General features: G+C 37.8%; 1 protein-coding gene across 1 annotated transcript; it reads left to right on the forward strand.

Annotated features, from left to right (window-relative positions):
* Nucleotides 1–1,764: 1,764 nt before the first annotated feature.
* On the forward strand, nucleotides 1,765–16,143 carry EIF2S3 (eukaryotic translation initiation factor 2 subunit gamma). The gene is made up of 12 exons (XM_019626531.1): nucleotides 1,765–1,873; nucleotides 2,403–2,466; nucleotides 3,887–4,014; nucleotides 4,098–4,219; nucleotides 5,896–5,990; nucleotides 7,332–7,490; nucleotides 8,515–8,649; nucleotides 9,792–9,886; nucleotides 10,429–10,573; nucleotides 11,847–12,016; nucleotides 12,389–12,561; nucleotides 15,556–16,143. The coding sequence occupies exons 1-12, from the start codon at nucleotides 1,805–1,807 to the stop codon at nucleotides 15,617–15,619; spliced, it is 1,419 nt and encodes a 472-aa protein (XP_019482076.1). The 5' UTR covers nucleotides 1,765–1,804; the 3' UTR covers nucleotides 15,620–16,143.
* The last annotated feature ends 416 nt before the right edge of the window (nucleotides 16,144–16,559 follow it).

A 16,559-nucleotide genomic window follows, 5' to 3' on the forward strand; every position in this document is an offset into this window, starting at 1 on the left:
CAACGTCCTCCACAACTAGACTGAAGAACAAAACGACAGCAACTTGTCTGTTCCCCTTCCCCCAATTCCCCAATTAAAAAAAAATCTTTAAAAAAAAAAGGATGAATTTTATGGTATGCAAATTTAACTCAATAAAGCCATTTTTTGAAAAAGCATACTTGTAATTGCCTATGAATTCCAGCTGTGCTACTTAATAGCTGTGGAATCATGGGCATATTATCTACTCTCTAGGACTCGTTTTCTCACCTGTAAAATGATAATAATAGTATATACCTCATCAGATTGTTGTAAGGATTAAATAAAGTTAATACTTAAGTCAGTGCCAATGTTTAACTATTATTCTTAGTAATATTATTTCCTGTGATGTTTCTACTTCCAAAAGTTTCTGATGATGAAGCATATTATATTCCATTATCAATGAATTCTATATTTTTGAGGTAATTCACATACCAGAAGATCCAGCCTTTTAAACTGTACAGTTCACTGGTTTTTAGTATATTCACAAAGTTATGCAACTGTCACCACCAATTCCACACTTTTATCACCTCAATGGATTTTCTGAAGTGGCAGGTACAACTGTTTACAATGTATGATAAATTATAAATGTATATAAACTTGTAAGTTCCTAAATTTATAACTAAATGCCTCCACCCAAATACAATATATTGTACAGTTTTTACCATCACTGAACCCGTGAATGCACTTATTGAAACATCCTATTTTAGGTAAACTGTTGTACCTAAAACATAAGTGATAGAAAACATTCATTTTAATCTTACTTATTCAATGAACACAGGTAACCTAAATTCTTATTCACCTCTCCTTACATTTTTTTCTGACTAGAAATGAATACCTGTTCATGTTAGAAAATTTGTAAAGCATAGAAATGCATGGGGAGAAACAAAACTTACTCCAATTTTTAACACGCCATGAAAAAGGTTAAATAAGAAAGTTTCAACACTTTTTTAAGTTTTAAAATACCGATTTATTGGTAACCTTTCCATTGAAGAAGTGGGTTTTCTTGGATCAGCTTTTTTTAAAAAAACCTCTTTGGCCGCTATTACCGACACCTAGCTTCTACCCTGTTAACTCCACCCTAGGCGCAGTCTAGCGCTACCAAGCACCACCTCCCAGGCTTCAGCAACCTGTCCTTTCCCAGACAAGTTAGGCTTTGCTTTTGCCACCCTTGGGCCGCTGAACCTCCGCGCGAGGGCGCCCTCCCCGCCGCCCGCCGCCGCCAGGTGACGCGAGGCGCTGCGAGCATGGCCAGCTCAGCGCATGGCCGGCCCCTCCCGGCCACCAGCCCCGTCACAGGTGGGCCGGACCCCGAGCAGACCTCGCCTTATTAAATTACAGAGCTCAGTAAAAAAAGGACATTCCCACAGTCTGTCCTCACGCCCTATGTAAAATTCCCAGGTTCTGGGAAACCCTTCCGGCCATCCCCACGGGAAACGGAAATGGCTTCTCCCTCACCAGCGCGCGGGATGGTAGTTTCACGCCCTAGAAGCCAAGGGGTCTTTTCTGGGGCTGCCCTTAGCGTCGCCTGCACAAATAACCAACAGGTCTGCGACGAATAGATCCCCAAACTGTGCCTCATGTGTTCTAGTCAGCCTGCTGGCAGGTCCTATGTAAACCCAAGCGGAAAGCAGTGCAAGCCACGAGGCCCTGCCGCCGCGGTCGTCGTCCTTTCCCAGGCCTGGGCTCTAGCCGGCCTTCCCGCCTTCGCCACTCCCCCCTCCCCCGCACCAAGAGCCTGCGTGCAGTCTGGCAACCGCTGGGGCGTCTTCCTTCCTCTCCAAGCAAGATGGCGGGGGGTGAGGCTGGTGTGACTCTGGGGCAACCGCATCTTTCTCGCCAGGATCTCGCCACCTTGGTAAGGTTTCGCTCTGAGAGGATGCGGAGTGAACTCAGGAGTGGGATGACAGGGCCTCCCGGAAGGAGTGGAGCCGAGGCAGTCCTGGGCTGTCGGGAACGTGGTTAGCTCCGGAGCCGAGCGCCGTAAGCCACGCGGCCGGCACCTCGACAAGTCCTCGAGCTCGGCAGCGAGGTGTGAGAGCGTGAGACCTCGGAATAATATTAAATGTCATGAAGATTTTCACTTTTGAAGATCTGGGAATGGAGTGTTTACACTCTTCCCAGCGCTAACGCTGTCAAGGTTGGGTGGCCTCGGGCCTCCACGTCTCCCATAGTGATGGGAAGTGTAGTCTTGAGTAGTGCTGAAGGGACTCTTAGGGCCATCCAGTCATTAGAGTACACGATTGCTTATACAGGAAAAGCACTTTAGAAGTAGAAGAGAGCTGTTCACATGGTGGCGAGCTGTAGGTCAAATGTAAAGTCAAAGAAAAGTTGTGATTTGCCTTATGTACAGCAATTTAAAATAAAATTAAAATGTTTGATTGCAGGATGTTACCAAATTGACGCCACTTTCACACGAAGTTATCAGCAGACAAGCCACAATTAATATAGGTAAGATAAGAATAACTTCTTGGAGACCTGACTTGCTTGATCTCCAGCAAGTAGTTTTAACCTTTCCCTGTGTGTGATTACCTGAATTATATGAGGGTGCAGATAGTCAAGAAATAGACACTGAGCCCTTGTAAGCAAAGCACCTGCTAGATTCTTTTGGGAAGTGCATGTCGCCCATGCCTGGTTTACAGAATAAGTGAGAAGAAAAAATACAGACATATGAGAATTTTAATACCATAAGGTGATATGTAGTCATGTAGCACTTTAAGCAAGACGTAAAAATGTGGCTGTATTCGCCACACAGGGTTATTGCGAGGGCAGAGTTTTTGAAAGTTTTATTTGCTACATAAGCTATTATTAAGTAGAGTATTTTTTTTCTTAATTGACACCTAGAACTTGAGAGGACAAGTTATGTTGACTGAGTGTAAATTTTGGATATTTGAAAGTCTGTATAAATAGCACAGTAAAACCTAGTTAAAAGTAAGGCTCTACCATCAGACCTGTTAAAAAGTTATAAGATGGGCTGGCTGAGTGGCGCGATGGTTAAGCACTGGCTTGGGACGCCAGAGGGCCCCGGTTCGGATCCCACATATGAGGGCCAGTGACACTGCCCTCTACAGCTAAGATGCTGAACAACAGCTCAACCTGGAGCTGGGCTGCCATGAGTCGACGGCGTAGGTTGCAGCCCCTGTGGCAGTGGGTTGCCATGGGCTACCGTGTGTAGCCAGCAGCCAGCGTGAGCGGCCAGCAGCCGCAGTGAGCGGCCGTCCAGAAGCCGGCGACTGATCTTCCTCGCCCAGGAAGAGCGCAATGATGGTGCCAACTTGGGCCAGTGAAGCAACGTCCTCCACAACTAGACTGAAGAACAAAAAGGACAGCAACTTGTCTGTTCCCCTTCCCCCAATTCCCCAGCGCTGTTCCCATCCCCACAATTCCCCAATTAAAAAAAAATTAAAAAAAAAAGTTATATATGTTACCCTTGACAGCATTGCTGTAATTAAAGTTGGGGTTTCTAATTTTCATGTATTCCTTTTGGTTGGGTCAGGGTTCATCGTAACTATTTATTTTATGCTGGAAAATTTCTTAATATACAAGATATTATATATTTCTTTATTGAGTGTTTATATTAAATGAAAGCAGTCTTTTCTGTGATGAAAAACATAAGATGAATAGTTTTTAGTATACTAAATATGATTTTTGAACAAGGTTGTCAGTTACCTGGAAAGTTCTCTTCAGTCTTGTATCAGAATAAGTTTTTGGTAGAAAAGAATATGTAGGAGCAAAAATTGAAGTCACTGTTGGTTTTACGTTGATATTTATAGTGAGTTATGGCTTTGGGTTTTCTATTCTAACATTATTTGAAAAAATATTTGGTGTAATTAGAGTGCACGTGAATTCAATTTTTGTTCTTTGTCTGTAGGTACAATTGGTCATGTAGCTCATGGGAAATCCACAGTTGTAAAAGCTATTTCTGGAGTTCACACTGTCAGGTTCAAAAATGAACTAGAGAGAAATATTACAATCAAGCTTGGATATGCTAATGCTAAGGTGAGCTGTGTACTGTGGACCTAGAAACTAATTTTAATTGGAATATGCAGATAAATCCAAATTTTTTTCATTGAAACCTTTAGATTTATAAACTTGATGACCCAAGTTGTCCTCGGCCAGAATGTTATAGATCCTGTGGAAGCAGTACACCCGATGAGTTTCCTACAGACATTCCAGGGACCAAAGGGAACTTCAAATTAGTCAGGTGAACTCTTTTGTGCTAAAAACACTTTATACTTCATATTTTATTATGTTGTGATTGGTGGTTTTTTAAAATATTTAACTGAAATATTAAACAATGAACCTAATTGCTGAATGGTTTTGTTATTTTTCCATTATTTTGTTTTTATTGCCTATAGTGACAATAATCTGAAAAGTCAAGTATTTAAACCTAAGTTAAGATACTTGCATGCAAGTTCTGGAAAGGAAAAGTATCACATAAGCAGAATGGAATGGAGGGAGACACAGCTCATTGGGTTTAAAGGATTCTTTTTGTCAGGCTTCCTAAATTTATTTTAAACTGTTGTTTCTGTTTCTTAGATAGGGGAGGCACAAAGCCATTCTTAATTACCTTTCTTAAGTAAAGGGGCATATTATCCATTTTCTAAATATAATTGCGTAAGTTGGTTTTTTGTCAGAGTACTGATATCCACTTAGTGATGTTTATAGGGTTTGGGGACGCTTCACGCGGAAATTTTAAATCAGGAGAAGCAGGGCTAGGACTAGGGAGAGATGAATGAGACCCTTGCTTTGGGCCCAGAATTTAAGGGGGTGGGGTGGGGTGCTAAAAAAAAACAACAACCCAGTAGTTAAGTAGTATTGTAGGCAATGTTTTTGGAAATTAAGGCAAAGAAATCATGATAAACAGAATATCATTTGTTTTAATAAAGACAGACTGGAAGTTACTGAGCTTTATTTATTTTTTTCCTCTTCAGTGTCACTTTTTTTTCTGGCTTGTTTTTGGCTTAGCATGACATTGTTACTGATCCTTTTTTCATTTAAAATTTTGATGTTTATCCTGGATTTTTTTTTGTATTAATTTTGGTTTTTAAAAAATATTAAATCTAAATATTTATCTTGATTACTGAGCTTTTTGGCACCTCCTTACATTTTGCGCCCAAGGCAAGTGCCTCACTTGCCTCACCCTAGTTTTGGCCCTGATCAGAGATAAGCAAACTTTTCATAAAGGGCCAGATAGGAAATACCTTTGGCTTTGCAGGCCACAGGTTCTCTCTTCTAGCTACTCAGCTCTGCTCTTGTGTGCTGAAAGCAGACACAGACAGTGTATGCATGAGTTGGTATGGCACTGGGCCAGATTCGGCCTAAGGGCTGTAGTTTGCTGATCTGTTTTAGATCATGACAATGTGAGCATACATGTTTTAAAACTATTTTCAATGAGTAGCATAGTTTTGTTAAAAATAGTGCTGCCTTCTATACTTCAGATAGGCAATTCCAGCTTTTCAAGGTGCTGAGAAATTTTTGGTGAATTATTTTTTCAGATGGCAATGCCTATTCAGTCAACACTGTTTTAGCTCTCAAATCGGTGACATTCCCAATATACACTCTATACCATATTCACTTTCATTGAACCTGGGAGTGTCTGGCTCTTCATTTATTTCTATACATAGCTAATTTCATTTGCTTTATAATGCTGTGCAGTGATTTGACTCAGCCAGTAGGTAATCTTATTTCCAAGGTCTAGAGACAAGTCCTGTAACCACTTGACTTCACAGCAATAAGAATTATTTCCATATTTTTATTCCATATTCATATGTAACATTCATATTCCACATCTAAAGTGATTTAATTTTAGGAAATCTATAAGTTGTATCTTAAAATATTAATTGATCTTAGGACTGATCGTTATTTCTCCATTGGTAGACATGTTTCCTTTGTTGACTGTCCTGGCCACGATATTTTGATGGCCACTATGCTGAACGGTGCGGCAGTGATGGATGCAGCTCTTCTGTTGATAGGTAAATACATCAGAATTGGTTTGGACAAATCAATGTGGAACAAATCCAAGACGGAATGCTTAAAGAGGAACTAAAGCCTTTAAGGGCCATATCCATTCCCTAAGGGTGACACGAATGGAAACTAACATGTCATCCAGGATGACATCCCTGCCTACCAGCTATCAGAAAATATTAAACAGGATAGACCTAGGGCAGATGTCTTGTGAGAATTCTTATTGTAGTTTGTATTTTTAAAAGTAAATACAGCCTTTTTCCTACTTAGATGACATGATTTATTTTAATTTTAAATTTGTGTGTAAAAGTACATGTATTTTTTTGGTCTCTGAGCTGTCCACTGCATTGCTGATGTGTAATGTTTTTATTGAGATGCAAATCTCATTCATAATCAGTACTGAAATCTAGACCTGAATTGGGGTTTTCAAGGCTAGAGTTGTGCTACCTTCCTTATGTGAGCTGTCGAGAGATTTCGTTGCTGTGGGATATAATTTTTTAAAGTATGCCAAGTGGGTATAATATAGGACACCTGGACATCACTGCTTGGGGCGTGCCCGACCAAACATGCCTATTTCTTTATAATACACTGTTGGTTATCTTCACAGTTAGTGTTCTTCCTTCCCTTTGTTAGGGAATAGGCTCTGATAGTAGTTGAAATTCATAGACTGTATTAAGTGTCTTCCCCTCTTGATGACTCTGTCTCTCAGGAGCTTGATGGCCTTGAACATCTAATACTGGATAGAGCCTTATGCCTGAGCAAAAGCTGAGGGCAAGTATAACTATTGCACTGTGTTGTACAGCTGAAACTAATTCTAAAAAATGTATATTTCACAATAAAAAATAAAAGCTGAGGGCAGACCCAAAGATGCCACACTCATTGATTCCAGGCTTCTTGCTTAGGATCGGCAATGGGAACCAAATGATAGGGAGGCCTCAGGGAATGCACGCACAGAGGGAAAGTAGGGACCCAAGGTAGACACTTGGCAGTGATATCCAGGACTTCTGCCTTGAATAGGGCTAGGGCATTCAAACGTTTCCTTTATGAGATGCCAGCTATTTTTTTTTGGTAGTAAAATACACAACAAATTTTGCCATTTTAGCCATTTAAAGTGTACAGTTCAGTGACATTAAGTACATTGACAGTGTTGGACAAGCATCACCACTATCTAGTTCCAGACCATCTTCATTACCCCAAAAGGAAATCCTGTGCCTATAAAGCAGTCACTCTATTCCCCCTTCCCAAGCCCTTGACAACCTTAATCTGCTTTCTGTCTATTACAAATTTGCCTCCTTTGGCAGCTATTTCTAGCTGATTCTCATGCATCTTTTTTAATCTTCACCATCTAGCTGGTAATGAGTCTTGTCCTCAGCCTCAGACTTCTGAACACCTGGCTGCTATAGAAATCATGAAACTGAAGCATATTTTGATTCTACAAAATAAAATTGACTTGGTAAAAGAAAGCCAGGCTAAAGAACAGTATGAGCAGATCCTTGCATTCGTTCAAGGTAAGAAGCCATAATATCTAATACATCTATGAATCACTTTGAGAGGCATTTAACCCAGATGCCAGATGTTATATTAACTGTATAGATTAAAACAGGGTAAACTAACAGATCTTAGGCCTTATTTTTCTTTACCTACTTCTTGTTAGCTACCTGATAGAACTAGTGAAATCTGTGTTTCTGAATTCTATAGACTAAAGTAATATTTTTTGCTGACTGAAAGTTAAAACTGAAGTTGTATTCAGGAAACTATCAAGTTAAAAAACAACAAACAACTTCAGTAATGGTAATGGTAAAGTGAACAAAATAATTTTTTTTTAAAAAACTTAAGTCTTACACTATTCTCACTGAGTAGCTACTTTGGGAACTGGAACTGACAATCATTTATTGAATCTTTACAGCCCCTTCCTCTAACAGCGTAATGTTTTTCATTTCAGGGAAAGCATGATGCATCTTATTGTTGACATTTGATTCTCTCTCAGCCTTGTTTTTCTTGTTAGGCTGACATCTCATGAACCCAATTCTATCATAACAAAAAAGAATAAGTCATATTGATTAAAATCTAATTATGTTTGTTTTACTTCTTTGACCAGCCTGTTTGACATATAATTAATAAGAAGCAAATATTATATGCACAGCCGTCTTTGATTAGCAAATAGCCTGTAATTTTATCTTGACATTTATTGGGAGGTTAATTACATGTTATTAGAAATCTTTCAACTAGTAAAGTGCTCTTTCTCAGGAGTGTTAGTATTTTATTCCTCTAGACAGTTTCATCATTTTAGTATATTAAATATATCTGTTAATATATTTAAACGTTTTTTTCCTTAAAGGGAATAATATTCATTTTCAGGAGTAAAAGCAAACAGAATACTGCCATCTTTCTAAACAGTTATCACTTTCTACCTGTTGCTGGCATTTGTGTGGGGATGTTTAGGCATCTGTTTTAGTAATCTTAACTGTTTCATGTAACATGTAACATTTGTAAAACGGAAGAATTTTGAATTTTCTGAATTTTGTCGTATAGGTACAGTAGCAGAAGGAGCTCCTATTATTCCAATTTCTGCTCAGCTGAAATACAATATTGAGGTTGTCTGTGAGTACATAGTAAAGAAAATTCCAGTACCCCCAAGAGACTTTACTTCAGAACCCCGACTTATTGGTAAGTCATAGGATTTTTCTTTAACTCTTACTTGATCTTTTCCACATTGGTGATTCCCCCTTAAGGGGGTTTATTACTATTTCCTCTTTCTGCAGAGGTGTTAATAAATTATAATCTCCATAACACTTTTTTGGAAATTGATGAATTCTGAGATTGTATTGGCAATGCTACATTGCATTACTTGATGAAGGACAGAGTCCTGAATACAGAAGAAACTTTTAACCTTTTTGTGCTTAGTATATGGTACGTTATGTGCTCAAGATGGAGTTAATACAGTATTCTTTACGGAATTATAATGGTTTAGTGAGAAACAGGGTATTTCAACTTCCATATAAATGATTTCCTTGTACCATTAATGAAGATTTTCATGTCCCTTTCACTTTTATTTAAGTTCATAGTACCAATATTGGTATAATTTGATCATCTGAGCTTGTGGTTCCTACACAGAGATATCGGCGCCTTTTCAGAACAGATATTTGAGGCCCTCTGGGCCTTCACCCAGGGCCCCCCTGTGTGTTGTGGGAAGTGTTCTCTTGGGTGGTTGTGATGTGTACCCCTTGTTAGGTCACTGCTCTCAGGACCTAAGTGCAGGTCACGTAGTCCTAGAGTTGTTTTGTAGTTTTAAAACTAAATTTTTATTTCAGAAGTCACATAATACAGAGGTATATAAAGAGTTACCTCCCACTTCTAGCCTCTTAGCCCTGAAGTAACCAAAGTTCACAATTGTGTATTATTCCCATACCTCTCTTTGTTCATATCATGTGTAAACATATACATGTTCCCTGTTTTAGTTTTACTTTGTGGAAGTGGGATCATATTGTGCATGTGTTTTTGGTAACTAGTTTTTTTTCCTTAACAGTATATGAGGGTTATCCTTCCAGATCGTTACATATAGCTCTAATATTCTTTTTTAATAGCTGCATAATACTCCATAGTATTGATGTACCATAATATGCTGCTATCAATGAAATTTTAAGTTATTTCCACTTTCCTAACATAAGTAAATTAGATTTTTGACACAAAGTCACCCCTGTGGTGTAAATCCTGTGTCTACTATTTCAGGAAAGTTAACTTAGAAAATAATATTTCTTCAAAAGTTAAAATGAACAGAATTGGTGTTAATTTGTTTTGCTTTCTTTTAGTTATTAGGTCCTTTGATGTGAACAAACCTGGTTGTGAAGTTGATGACCTTAAGGGGGGTGTAGCTGGTGGTAGTATTCTAAAAGGAGTGTTAAAGGTAAGCTGGGTTTGGGTTTTTGTGGTTTACTTGTTTTAATTGGGGTTAACATTGGTTAATAACATGATGTAAATTTAAGGTTTCCAACTTTATAATGCAACATTTGTCTTCTCCATTGTGTGCTCACCATCCAAAGTCTAATGGTGGTTGTGTTTTTGTTTTGTTTGTTTTTCTATTGTCTTAATCAGGAAAAGAGTATGGATACTCCAAATTGAAAAATAAATTTTTCTTTATGGTGTGTAGTGCTTGATATGGATGTCTTTATGTACTATTATATGTCTGACGTCTGACTTTATAGGCTCCTCATGAGTCTGGAGCACATTTTATGAGGGGATAGGCTTGTGTGGTAGGTGGTTAGAAACAGCTGAACGGCTGTGGCATTGAAGCTGTCTTTAACATCTCTTTTTTTTTTTAAAGTGATCTTTGAACTAGAGAAAGGATTGCCCTTTCAGTTTTGTGGTCTTACTATTAGTACTTTTTCTATGTAAATGGAAATTGTGTTGTGCCACAGTAATTCTAATGACTAATTTCTATTTTTACAGGTGGGCCAGGAGATAGAAGTCAGACCTGGTATTGTTTCCAAAGATAGCGAAGGAAAACTGATGTGTAAACCAATCTTCTCCAAAATCGTATCACTGTTTGCTGAACATAATGATCTTCAGTATGCTGCTCCAGGAGGTCTTATTGGTAAGGATTTTCCTCTTATCCCTGCGCTTTTCATTTGTGGATATCATAGTACTTTTCATGGGAAATGGATTACCCAAAAAGATAGAGATTTTTAATTGGATATTTTAATAATTGAATTAAGTAGGGAAACATACATGTGGTTAAGCTGTTGATTTTAGGTCATAAGATGGTTTCATGTGTTTGTAAAAAATATTTTTAAGCGTAAAGAAAAATACATTTTACTTTGGTATATAAAGTAGCTCCTTTTTAGCAATAACAAAGCAAGTTTTATGACCTGGTGTTTAAAATACCTTACTATACTTTTTGTTGTCGTTCTACACAGATTTAAGGTAGGGAGTGGTTGATTTTTATGTATGTTTTACAAATGGAATGTTACCCACAAATGTCAATTGAATCATGTCAGAACATATTTACACTGAGGTAGAAATAAAAGAAGATAACTGAGATAATTTATGGATTTTCTGGTCCCTTACACCTTCGTGTATTACCAGATATCCATAAGAAGTCAAGATTCAGAATTAGTCAGAGGTACTGTGCCTTTGGATTAAAGAAGAAAATGTTTGGTGAAGAAGGATTTTGTCTTTAGGTTCTCTGGTGTTTGGCTATATAATTCATTTGTCTACTTTATCCTGTAATTAAGAATTTATATGGTTTTCTTATATATAAACAAGGAAACTGGAAAAGTGTTTTACAATTAAACTATGGAATTTTTCAAACATAAAAGTGGAGAGAATGGTGTAATGGTAATTCTTATGTAGCCAAACTCCCAGCTTAAACAATTATCAATACTCCCCATCTGCTTCATCTTTATATCTTCTTCCCTGTCCTCAAAAGACACACTGCTAAAATATTTGGAAGTGGGTCCCAGGAATCATAAATGGAATCTTTAAGCTATCTCTTTGATCAGCCTTCCACGGGAAAAATGGCAGGCAAATATTCTACAAACTACTCATGAATTTTGTATCTCTTCAACCTTCATTAAGGATATTCAGACTCATTTTTTAATTAGGCTATTATGTCTGTTTGCCCTTTGTTTAGAATTTAAATCAAGAGAGTCTGTTCTCAAATGCCCAACTAACCTGTGAGTTTACAGTTCTTTTTCAGATGAAACAGGTATTTTGTCACACCTTGTAGCTGTTACATGACTATGAAAATATAAGTGTGTATTAAAATGTATAGGTATATGCTGTACTTGTTTGACTAAATTTTAGGGTAAACAGCTTTATGGGGGGAAAAATGTTGGACTCTATATATATGTCTTCTTTTATATCAGGAGTTGGAACAAAAATTGACCCCACTTTGTGCCGGGCTGACAGAATGGTGGGGCAGGTACTTGGTGCAGTTGGAGCTTTACCCGAAATCTTCACAGAATTGGAAATCTCCTATTTCCTGCTTAGACGGCTGCTGGGTGTACGCACTGAAGGAGACAAGAAAGCAGCAAAGGTAAGTGCTTTCTGTAATTCCTGTTTCAGAAAGAGTGAGTGATGTTAAGACCAGTTTTGAGGTTCATTCTTTTATAGTGAACATGGGATTAAGAAAAAAGGAAAGGTGATACATGTGACTTCCTGAAAATTGAGAACTTCTCGGTGGCAGTTAGTTTAAAGTGAAACAAAACAGGGAAAAGTATGTCACGTATGACAATGACATGATGTTCCTATTATATGATTTTTAAAAAAAGTCTTAGTAAGATCAGGTTGGCAGAGATGGAAAATGGCTGGCGTCTGTTGTTGGCAAGGATGTAGGAAAATAAGCAGCCATTTTTGGAAAGCATTTTCTTAATTTTGGGGTTTATTTTTCCCCAATTTATTTCCCTAGGTGCAAAAGTTGTCTAAGAATGAAGTGCTCATGGTGAACATAGGATCCCTGTCGACAGGAGGAAGAGTTAGTGCAGTCAAGGCCGATTTGGGCAAAATTGTTTTGACCAATCCTGTGTGCACAGAAGTGGGAGAAAAAATTGCCCTTAGCCGAAGAGTTGAAAAACACTGGCGGTAAGTTTATTAGCTTTTGTCACTGTCTGATAAAGAAGATACAGTCAGTTTCCTTAAGTTCTTGGTGGTGTACACACACACACACACACTCACACATACTTTTCCTTAAATGCAAACGTTATTGTGGCTTTATTGCAACCATTTATTTGGATGACTTTGAAATCTATTTCTAGCCCTGATTTGTGATACACACCTATGCAAAAACCAATGAATTTGGTTCAGTATTTCCCTTGTCTTTATTAAACTTTTTATTTGGAAATAATTTCAAACTTAACAGGAAAATTACAAGAATTGCACACAGACCTCCTGTATTCCCTTTTCCCAGATATACAATTTGTGTGTGTGTGTGTGTGTGTGTATTTTATATGTATGTGAACTCTTTTTGAACCGTTTGAAGAGTAGGTTGTATATATCATGCCTCTTAATCTTTTCAATACCTTAGTGTATATTTCCTAAAATCAAGGATGGTTTCTTATATAACCACTTAAAGAAGTTTAACATTGATAAAAATACTGAAATCTACAGTCTGTATTCTAGTTTTATCCCTTGTCCAATAATGCCCTCTGTGTCCCTCCAGTCTGGGATCATGCATTGCATTTAGCTTTCATGTCTCTTTGATCTCTAATCTGGAAGTTTGAAATTATTTCCAAATATTTCTTAGCCTTTTATTTGTCTTGAGATTGACAGCTTTGAAGAATATAAACTAGTTTCTTTATAGATTGTTGCTCAACTTGGGTTTATCTGATGTTTCCCAAGATTAGATTCAGGTTTTGTATTCATAGCTGGAATACTTACATAGGTGGTGATGTCTCCTCAGGGCATCACAGCCAGAGGCACATGCTATCTGACTGCTTCTCCTTGAGGTTGATTTTGATGGTGCATTCAAGGTGTCCAGTTTCGCCGCTCTATAGTTAACTCTTTTTTACCTTTGCAACTAATAGCATTCTGGGGGGAGACTCTGAGATGATGGCAGATAGCCTGCTCCTCAATAAATCCCAGCCCCCTGGGTTTAGCATCCAGGGATGATTCTTGTCTGAGTTGAGCTTGACTCTAGTGATTGCAAAATGGTGATCACCCCGCCCCCAACTCCACCACTCCTTCTTCTTTATCAGTGGACATTCTTTCTTCCCCATCATTTACTTACCTAGTTATGATATGGACTCATGGAGTCCTATTTTATTAAATAAGTTTTGATTCATTACTGTTCTTATTATTATGATGCCCAGATTATCCAGGATTTGTCCAGCGGACACCCTTCAGACTGGCTCCTGTGTGTCCTTTTGACATGTCCCCGTCAGTTTTTTTGAAGAGTTCCTTACTTTTTGGCACAAGATGTTCCAGAGTCATCTTGTACCTCCCTTGCTCCCATTTAGAATTGGCCATTTCTCCAAGGAACCCTGGTTCCTTTTAGTGGGAAATGATATTTAGAAATGAAGATCTAGGTGCTAGGTGTGCTCATCACTTTTAAGGTGCAGTTACTTCTGGGCCCTTTGAGTGGATAGAGCTAGGAAACATACAGCCTTTGGCTCCTGACTCTGCTCTTTCCATGGTGAGTTACTGAAACTACCCTTTCTTTTCTATTCCTTGTGACTTCATCATAGCCCATACTACCATCGCTTCACACTTAAAAGGTATTGCAGAAGGTTCTTAGTTTGTCTCTTTGTTACTAAAGAGCTGAGTCAAACATTTTTATCATGCTGTGCTCAATAATTTCTAGTAGCTTCTCACTACTTTCTGATATTTAGGACCTTTTCTGGAAGCCTGCTTCAATGCATTTCTTTTTAATGCATTTTATGTTTCCTCCTGCTTTGTCTCGTATAAACCCTGTCACGATTCCATTTACCATTAGTCCACATAATTATTCAAATCTCCCTTGGCTCTTTGTATTTTTTCATACTACCTACCTCCCTTATTAAGGCTTCCCTGATACTCTGCTACCTGATGGTCTCTCATCACGTGTTGTTCAAAAGATTTAATTATTTCTACTTTAGACAGAGTTAAATTTTTTGTTGTCTAAATTTTAAGTAAATAACCCTGCTTTGTGGTGATTTATGTCCACTTGATTTTACTCTTTTGTATAATTATACTATTTGCCATTATAGAAATACTGATTTGCAGTGTATTTTAAAATAGGCTTAAACCACTTTCAAAACCACTCAACATGGAATGTATTATTCTCAGAATGGTGCATTTCCTAGATTAGAACAGATTTTAAAACAGGTTGTTGTGATTTATTTTTGTCTTTCCACTAATAAGACAGGATTCTATGTAAAATTTTAGACTTGCTTAAAAATTAGCAAGTATGTTAAAATTGTTAAAAGAAATGAGAGCATTTGAATGATCCTTTAGATTTGATCTTTAGATTTATGGTTTGAACCCTTGTTTAGATAGGTTTTGTTCTAGAAGCTACAGTTGGGGTAGCAACCCAGCCTGGTGGTCGTCGATGAGAGCAGACATTGGAAGTATGAACAAAGGTCCCTCTGCTGTTGAGATTAATCTGCCTGTAGACTGTCTAGTCCTTTAGTTCTCTCCTTAATTTCCTTTACCAGCTAAGGTCACACTAACGCCATTATGATGTGTTGAGGTGCTGTGAATGGTTAAAAAAAATGCACTTTTTCAAGAAGAAAAGAAAAGAAAATGAGATTTTTTTTTTTAATCAGACTGAGGTGGTTTTGTATCGCATGATTCCTTAGGTGGATGGGAAGGCTCTTTGGCAGTTCTGAAGGGGTAGGTATATTTTAATAGAATGAAGATGAGCATGTTTATAGTAGCAACATTTTTTTGCTTTCCTGTCCTTTATCTTGGCTGGAGCCCATCTCTCTGGGGCTGAGAATCTAAGAAGATAGTGTGAGCTTTCTTTAAGTAGGAGCAGGTTTTGGAAACACATTCAGATACAGCAGATAGGCAAGTAAAACCAGTTATGTCAAATGATTGTGTGGTAATGATAATAAAATGGACATAAAATTGACAGTTCCTTTTGTTTTCATTTTGCAGTTTAATTGGTTGGGGTCAGATAAGAAGAGGCGTGACAATCAAGCCAACCGTAGATGATGACTGAAGAATTCGTTAAATAATGCATTTGGATAAAGACAGATTTTTCTCTTCACAACCTAGGGATATATTTTCAAAGCAATACAGGAGAATGAATTTCACAGCTCATTACCTTAGTAGTAACAGTTATTTGCATTTTTGGTTGATGAAATTTAACCTCTAGTACTAAAGTAGAGTACAATAAATGTAAAAATTGGCATAATGTTGGATTGAGTCTACATTTTACCAGAAATTAATCATTCCCAAGTAATTTCTAATTTATATGTCAATGCAGGTTTGAAATGAAACTCTTCGCTACAACCAGACTTTGCTGTAGCACACATACCACCAAACTTATTTGAAGTAAACTTTTTCGTATTTTCATGCTTGATCTTTCAGTAGCTCTAGGCTTGAATGGATTGTTATACCAATAAAAACTTGGAAACAAATTTTTGAAGACCAACTTCCTTTTGCCTATCTTATGTTGCTTTATCTTTGCAATTTTGAGTGAAAAATTAAGAGGTTCAAATAAAATTATCCTTTAGAGCATGAGTGCTTGTTGCCATTGACATGCCTTTTTCTGCCCCTCTTCTTTTCCTGTACTGGAACACTGGAAACTAGAGCCAGAAGTTCTCACCTTCTCCCTGTGATTCTCTGCAGTTGTTTCTGCCGTTGGTTTACACCTGAAATCCAACAGCCTTTCCCCTTTGGAAAATACTGTTACACTAAATGATCCTAGATAAGGAACAGATCTCTCCAGGCCATAGGTGGTTTTTTCTTAACTGCTTAATTGACAAGGATATGTAGATTCTAGTATTAGTAATCTTTGGACCTTTAAAGAGGTGGAAGATGAGACAGCAAAGGGTGAGCCCTTTGATTTTTAACTTATTCTCCATGTTCCTGCACTTTTCCTATGCTTTTTTATTTTTACTTATTTCTTTCATAAGATTCTGTGAGAGCAGTGGTTC

The sequence above is a fragment of the Hipposideros armiger genome, unplaced genomic scaffold (assembly GCF_001890085.2).
Source record: "Hipposideros armiger isolate ML-2016 unplaced genomic scaffold, ASM189008v1 scaffold_682, whole genome shotgun sequence".
In the NCBI taxonomy this organism is placed as follows: Eukaryota; Metazoa; Chordata; class Mammalia; order Chiroptera; family Hipposideridae; genus Hipposideros; species Hipposideros armiger.